The sequence below is a fragment of the Haliotis cracherodii genome, unplaced genomic scaffold, assembly GCF_022045235.1.
Source record: "Haliotis cracherodii isolate W230 unplaced genomic scaffold, xgHalCrac1.p SCAF_7, whole genome shotgun sequence".
Classification (NCBI taxonomy): domain Eukaryota; kingdom Metazoa; phylum Mollusca; class Gastropoda; order Lepetellida; family Haliotidae; genus Haliotis; species Haliotis cracherodii.
In genome coordinates this window covers 988,707-997,196 of record NW_027266330.1, presented here as the reverse complement: position 1 = coordinate 997,196, position 8,490 = coordinate 988,707, and the positions used below count along the sequence as shown (strand labels likewise).

At 40.4% G+C, this 8,490-nt stretch overlaps 1 protein-coding gene across 1 annotated transcript; it reads right to left on the bottom strand.

Moving 5' to 3' along the window:
* Positions 1–520: 520 nt before the first annotated feature.
* On the bottom strand, positions 521–8,239 carry LOC139447890 (multiple epidermal growth factor-like domains protein 10). Its single transcript, XM_071229369.1, has 5 exons — positions 8,220–8,239; positions 7,535–7,590; positions 6,277–7,215; positions 5,984–6,104; positions 521–923 (listed from the first exon to the last, which is right to left on the bottom strand). The coding sequence occupies exons 1-5, from the start codon at positions 8,237–8,239 to the stop codon at positions 521–523; spliced, it is 1,539 nt and encodes a 512-aa protein (XP_071085470.1).
* Positions 8,240–8,490: the final 251 nt, after the last annotated feature.

The following is an 8,490-nucleotide window of genomic DNA, read 5'->3' as shown; positions in this document are numbered from 1 at the left end:
CTGCCACACATTTTAAGGCAGTCACATCAACAAAGGCAGTCAAGTCTCTCTTTAAGGATGAATCAACTTTTCCGATCAGACGGAGATCAGACACAACGCTAATTGAAAAGCTTTATTGAAGAAATGAACACATATTTAATTGGACATGATCAACACAGAACAATAAGAATTAATAATGTATATACAACTGATCGTTTGAAAGAAAACTAAAATACAGAATATCGACTGGAACACAAAGATACATAGATAACATGAAGCTTCAAGTTGTAAAGAAATGAGGCGAAGTGTGTATAATTTACTCTCAAAAGAATATTACATTACACGAGACCATCGGCGATTTCCCCAGTTTATACGCTCTAAACACCATTTAAATCTGAGCCACTACTTGGTTTGCACAAATTGTCTGATTTTTTTTACAGAATTTCAACATAAATTATGAAAAAGGTTTCACAGTGGAAAATTAATGACTAGCTTAATCATAAGAAAATGATTACACAAAACAAGCCTTGGAGTCCAGTACTTAATCTCCACAACTTTCATATACGCCATCGTTTGGGTCAGAGTCAGTTGGTGAGATGTAACTGACCACTGTCCCCGGGTCAGCAGCGAGGACGTCTGGATCTCTCATCAGGTGAGTGTAGGACTGGGAGTCTGTGGCAGAACTGTCTGATGTACCGGTAGCAGAACTGTCTGATGTGCCTGTAGTAGAACTGTCTGCTGTACATGTGGCAGAACTGTCTGCTGTATCAGGATCGCCGATTTCTATTGCGCGTGCTGCCGGAAAGCAGTCGGCTATAACAGGCATGACAATATTGATCTCTTGGCCTTCCACTGATTCCTGCTGCTGGTGGTCTATATCATCATCTCCTATCTGCCAGTATCTGTGGTACTCCACCGTAGCAGCCTCCATCGTCTGTTGTTCCCTTTGTCATCATCAGAAATAAAATAGCATTAACACAAGAACAATACATGATTGATACAACACAGCAGAACTTTGCGTCCAGACCCGTCGTCAGTGATACCACAACTTCATAATACAACACAGCTATGCTATGAAAATCGAGTTCTCCTGATATTGTTGAAGTTTGAAGGTGTAGTACTATGTTTTATCTATCGGAAGCGACAAGAATCCTTATCCTTTTCGCGAACACCTGGCTTACTGATTTACAGTGATCCATTCGTATAACTTCCATCGTTATTTTCCTTTTTATGTCCAACGGAATCTGTTTCTGTGGATAATTGAGACTGGTTATGTTCTTGCATTGTTGCAAAGTTTGGCCAATGGGTAATTTATGAAAGCCACAAGACAGGAAAACATGTTGTTACATAAGATGTAACATTCTTTAAAAGTTAAAGAAATATGCTTGAAAGTGTATAAACAAAATGGTAATTGCAAAAGAAAGTTTGATGCCAAGTGTTGATTTATTGAGAAAGCGAATTAGTTTGATGTGGTCACATTTATTTTGTATTTGAATCGATGATGGAAGCCACTGTATTAATTGGATGGACAAAGGGATTTAGCAGGCGGAATGGTAAGCAGGCGGGATGTAATAGCCTTGGTCTCTGTTCATTGCTGGCTGGTTCCTTTTGATGTAGATGGTTTCTAGGAGTTTCCTGACTTTGTAGTCTGATTGGTTGTTGGCCAGGATCTTGATGTTGTTCCTCTGGATGTTGTGATCGGGGTGGGTTTTGGTGTGGTCGGAGATGGCTGATTTTGCTAAATCCCTTTGTCCATCCAATTAATACAGTGGCATCCATCATCTCCATCAGTCTGCTTGTTTACTCTGCTTGTATACTCTCTGTTCATTAGTCATCCACTGGCTTCAAATGATCTTAATCATCTCTCTGTGTCCATAAACTAGTCACTGTATAAACTTAGATGTCAATAAGTGTATATATACCCATGTTGTTTAGCCCTATCCATCACTTGCTTGATAAAGGTGTTAGGATCTACACCGAAACGTCGCACTAATTGTAATAAAGAAGTCGTTCATCCATAGAACTCGTCTTACTTCATCACACCAACTTCTAAATGCCACTCAAAGAAGTTATATTTTGTATTTGGTTCTTGATGAGCAGTCTTGATATTCATTTTCAGTCAATCATGTGCCTTATTATGTTGACTTGGCAACAAGAGGTGATACAATACATCAGTAGTTGCGTGGAATAATTTAATATAAACAGTTACATCTTAACCTCTTGAAACAAACAAACAAGCATAAAAAACAGAAACAACCCTTGGATGACCAAATTAGGAGTAAAGTTGTGTTGTATTGATATGTGCTGATACTCAAGGCTAACAAGCAATTTGTTTAGAAACCAAAAATGATGAAACAAATGAGTACAGGATGTCAGTGTATCACAAATAAATGACGCACAAAAGCCTAAAGGTGTTATTTTGGTAGCATATGTTTCAAATCGAAATTACTTGTTATTTCAAATATTTTCTCGAAATTTCGATTTCTATCATTTACTTAAAATATTTCTCGTTATTACAATTATTTTCTCGGAGTAACAACTTCGAACATTTTCTCATTATTACCATTTTTTCTCTCTTTATTGCAATTCTTTCTGCATTGTTCTAAATTTATTTTAAAAACTCGACATTTTGATTTTTGTTCTCGTTATTTCAGTTATTTCCTAAAATAACGAGTTTTTTCTCCTTACTTTGATTATATTTTGCTGTTTGAATTGTCTACTCGAAATTTCGAGTTTTTTAAGTGAAATTGAATTACGAGTTTTAGTCTTGCTATTTTGATTATTCTTTCGTAATTTCAATTATTGTCTAAAAATGTCGAGTTTTTTTTAAAATGATTTAAGGGAAATAGTTGAAAAAGAGAAAATATAGATATAAATATTGGCTTATTCCTGTGTATTCCTCTCATTCAGGGGAATTAACTAAAGGTAGATGTGGTCAACTTTAGTCAAGAAGCCACCAAAGTGCAGAACAAAAGTAGTGTTTTCTGTATATTGTATGACCACATTTTGAATCAGAGATTGGGAGAAAACGTAAGCTGTGTATATTTTATACTTAACAATATGACACCTTCATGCCTTAAAGTACCTCACTTTGACGTGGCAAACATGAAATAACTTTGGAACTGGTCAAAGATGCTCTCGTAAAAATGTAGCGGATATTAGGAAATAACTGTCCAAAATTGTAAGAAATATACACTTAAAAAAAAGAAACGCAATACGATATGTTTGGCCATAAAAGCAAAATTAGCTGACCAAGAGGAGCAAAATGAAGAGGTTTAATGTTTTATAGAGTCAGTGACAAATTTCCCGGATAAAAGGTTCACAACAAGGACAGGCAAACCATTAGTAGGGAAACACATACTTATTCGAAAAAACGCATCCAGTGCATTAACAAAAAGGCCATGGAGCTGCAAATACTGCACGTGCAGCAGCGCTATGGACGGTATTAAAGTAAAATGCAGGGATTTTGATTGCCTGGCATCTGCGTCAATCGAACAGTGACAGTTCATCAACATGTCAAAATTAACAGAAGTGCAAAGAAACAACGCCATAGGCAGCTTGCAGGCAGGGGTATCGCGATCAGCTGTAGCCAGGGTTTCCATTGTCACCCCCAGCACCATCACAAGGCTATGGGGTCGGTTTCAACCGCATGGGTCAACACGTGATCGGCCAAGGTCCGGATGACCAACAGTATTTACCCCCGCCCAGGATCGCTACATCCGACTGCACCACCTACGTGAAAGGATGTCAATAGCCACCTCAACCGCATCCCAAATACCCGGACTGTGCAGAATCTCCAACCAGGCCGTACGAAACAGTTTAAGAGCAGCAGATCTACGAGCAAGACGTCCTGTTCGACTGGTGATATTTAGTCGACAACATCGTCAACAACGACTGCATTGGTATCGTCAACACAGGGTATGGCCTCAACTTCGATAGAGAGATGTCTGGTTCAGCGACAAATCAAGACTTCTCCTCCCTCAAAGGGGATGGAAGAGCACGGGTCTTCAGACGTCAGGGAGTGCGTACAGGGCAGGTTTTTAGGAGTAGCGTTATGATATGGGCGGCTCTCTCCCCCACATCGCAGGACAGGTTTGGTCCATATCCAGGGCAATTTTACGGCTCAACGATACATCATCAAAATTCTCCTACCACACCTCCTCCCAATTGCTGTCGACAGCATATAGAACGGATCACAAGAGCCTATCTACAACGGATTTGAACCCGATAGAGCACCTGTGGGATGAATTAGACAGGCGGCTACGCCGACGTCAACCACAACCTCAGACGCTGTAGCAGTTGGCTTTTGCTTTGAGCGAAAGAGTACAGTTTTTCGCCTCTTTTAGCAATATTCCCACAATATCATGCCAGGTGACACCAGGAATGGGCGTCCCAAATTATACCATGTAGGGATTCGAACTCAGGTATGTTGTGAGCGAATGCTTTTACGACAGTAGTGCCACGATCTATACAGCATTCATTCGCCCGACGAGGCATACTGCGTATGCGCCTCCTAATGGCGATTTGATGGAGTCTGTTCCTCCCTTGCAGCGCATGGTCAACGTGGTCCCGATAGTATTGACCTGTGACCCTTCGGTCATGATTAGTGTATCACCACACATCATAACCGATCCGCGGCCAAATCTGTCATGAGGTATCAGGTTAACATTGGCATGACCTATATTTCGACCTCGCCAGGCATGATCACGCCTATCAAGAAAAAGCAACGTGAATCGGTATTCGTCTGAAAACATGACACGTGACCACCGACCATTACCCAAATTTCAACGTTTCTGTGCACCGCTGACGTTTGCTGGCAATATGACGATGTGTAAGAGGCGGCACATCACGTGGCCGTCGAGCATAGGGATGAACTGCGTGTGGACAATTCGTCTGACCCGTAACTCGTATGCCAGTAGCCTGGTGAAAGCAATTTTTTTCGCCATTTGAGTTCGCTTTCCTGGAGCCTGTTTTGGATCAATCTATCCTGTACTCTTGTCCTTGACCTTGATCGTCAACGTTTCTGGTTTTTGGTACCTCTCCCATATTCTGCTAATCACAGTGAACGTACTGACTTCTGCCAGTTTCTAGCATACCAATAGTTCAGAGCTGCTCCGCGCTTTGTAGACGCCGTATCGCTATTTCAACAATGAATGAAATCAAGTAAAGCACAATTGTATGATAAGTAGAATCAAAAAGATGGACACAAATAATGATCCACAGAGATTAATCGAACTTCCTTCGAACTGTCAAAGTCAGGAATGGCACCCTGCGCACGTGTGTTGCACTGCTGCGTGTAGCACGTGCAAACTATCGGATGTGTCTTGGTGTTACGTTTTACAGACATGTACTTTCTTGCACAGGTTTCTTGTCGTCAACACTTATCTTTGTTCTAATACTTCTTACGACCATTTATATCCAATGACATATTTTATTACCATGCCTTTATTATTCCCGATTTCTGAATCCAGTTTATATCCTTCTATATTAAATTAGAGATCACATTAAATAATCAGCAAGGAATATTATAACCTTCTCTGGATTTATACCAAATTTAAGAAAAGTTAATTCCACAGTTCAAATAAAATTCTCATTTGGTCTCAGAAAAAAGTTATACATACAAATATAAGACATGGTGATGGTGAATTAAAAAAATTAATTACTTCGAAATGTTTAAACAACGATACAACTTGCTGCTGTGGCAGTTCATGTGAATACAAATATCATTTTTCATTGAATTTCCAACTTCTTATATCAGCTTGAAACTAACTGAGGCACTCCCTTTTGTTCACTGTTAAAGATTCCTGTGATGTTAATACTGACTTGATACGATTTGGTAATGCACCCTCACCAACATATATAGAGAAAACATGAATGTTTCTAAACTGATGTCTCAAATAAGCTTAAACCAAACTACAGAGAACTGCTTACCTACATGAAAAGACCAAAACCAAACAAGTGTTGATGCGATAAGGTAGAGACCAGTGGACCCTAACACACTTACATTCCTGTAAAGCAACCTTTTCTATGAAGAATGCACATGATCATTATGCAGAGGAGGAGGAGACCGAAGGCTGTTGGTATTCCTATCTGTAGGCTGCGGGTAATGTCTGGCGTCTGATCACCTGGAAGTAAAACAGATGTAGTTGGCAGGAGATACTGAGGCTCTGGTTGATTAATGTGAAATATGTTCTGCTATCGTCCAGCTGATTTAATATTGGGAGTTGATGTGTATCGTAGATGTTCTTTATTTTTAGAAGTGTCAGCGTTCATTTTTAATGTTAAAACACAATTTACCTGTGGCAGTGCAGTTGTTTGTACAGGTCAAGTCGCACCTGGCTCCTGTGTTGCTGCATACGTCAGAGCAAACGCCAGTTGTTGTATCACAAACACCATCAAGACAGCAGCTTTGGTTGCAGGACATCCCATAAAACCCATTGTCACATCCTTCACATGACCCAGTGTCTGTGTTGCAGGAGTTATTGACACAGTTGTCAGGGCAGGGCATACAGTCACTCCCAAAGTATCCAGGTACACAACCATCTACACAGCCACCTGAAGGGGAGCATCTCTTGTACAGACACCTGGGGTTACACTGAGAGGAGCATGTAGCTCCATACCAGCCATCAACACAACCCTTGACGCAGTCGCCTGTCTCTCTGCTACACTCAGGTGACCTTGTGGTAGAGCTGTTCATGTCAGATACTGCCTGACAATGTTTACTGCAGTCCTTGTCACAGAAAATGCCATAATATCCAGGTACACAGCCGCGTTCACATCCAAACTTACAGGAACCATGACAGTGATCACACAAATATGTACAATTTAATCCAAAATATGACGGATGACATTCGTCACACGTCCCATTTATCCTGTTGCAAGTTTTACATCCACTGGAGCAGCCTTTACATCCAGAACCATAGAAGCCGCCCTTACATCCAGACACACAGGAGGAGCCGAGCTGGCAGTACCCTCCCTCACATCCACTTGGACAGGCCGAGCAGATCTCTGCAGGCCTATTGCAAGGTAGTTTGCAGTTTGGGCCTCGAAAACCCCCCACACAGCCTTCAGTGCAGTTTTCAATACCTCGACTTGTAAGTACACATGTTCTGTTCCTGCATCCCTTGCTGCAAACTAAGTTACATGTGCTGCCGTGGTATCCATTGTCACATGATGTACAGTCGCGGTTGTCCAAGTCACAGACTAAACAGTGGGGATATTCGTCACAACGAGCCGCTGTAAAATACATCTTTAAATAAAGATTCCAATATCACAAAACTTCTATGCAATGTTTTTTTAGTGTATCAACATGTTACTTCATCATATTTGTAAATTAATGTTTGTATTTAGAGGGTTGAAAAGACTCAGATGATGATGTACTGACACAAACATACACGGTTTAAGAGTTCCAGGTTCTCTATAAGCGTTTAATGATTTTTCACAACGAGCAAAGAAAACCTTTTGGGGCATTCGTGGTAACTATAAGCATAAACTCATGTCCTGTAATTATGCATCTAAATTTCATTCATGAACAATGAAAACATAAGGGCTTTACCTTTTGTTGAGGTAAACGTCAGGAAACACAGAGAAATTGAAATAAACATCATGAAGCTGAAAGATACAAATATGCATGTGTCAGCAATCTTCTTTCTGAAATACGTAATTTCAATTGAAAATAACTTCGTCTGAATAAGTGTGTGAGTGAGTATGGTTTTACGCTGCTTTTAGCAATAGTCCAGCAATATCACGGCGGGGGGACACCAGAAATAGCTTCACATATCGTACCCATTTGGGGAATCGAACCCGGGTCTTCGGCGTGACGAGAGAACGGTAAACCGCAAGGCTACCCGTCCAACCCTCGTGTGAATGCACATAATCGTTACACTTACAGAACCTAATGAGTAACGACCTACCCTTATATCCAGACGTACACTAACAGAACCTAATAAGAACGACCTACCCTTGTATCCAGACGTACACTTACTGAACGTAATAAGAACGACCTGCCATTGTATCCAGACATACACTTACAGAACCTAATGAGTAACGACCTGCACTTGTATCCAGACATACACTTACTGAACGTAATAAGAACGACCTGCCATTGTATCCAGACATACACTTACAGAACCTAATAAGAACCACCTGCACTTGTATCCAGACATACACTTACTGAACGTAATAAGCAAAGACATAACATTGTATCCAGACAAACACTTACTGAACCTAATAAGAATGACCTGCCCTTGTATACAGACATACACTTACTGAAACTAATAAGTAAAGACCTGCCCTTGTATCCAGACATACACTTACTGAAACTAATAAGTAAAGACCTAACCTTGTATCCAGACATACACTTACTGAAACTAATAAGTAAAGACCTAACCTTGTATCCAGACATACACTTACTGAACCTTATGAGAACGACCTAACCTTGTATCCAGACATACACTTACTGAACCTAATAAGATCGACCTACCCTTGTATCCAGACATACACTTACAGAAC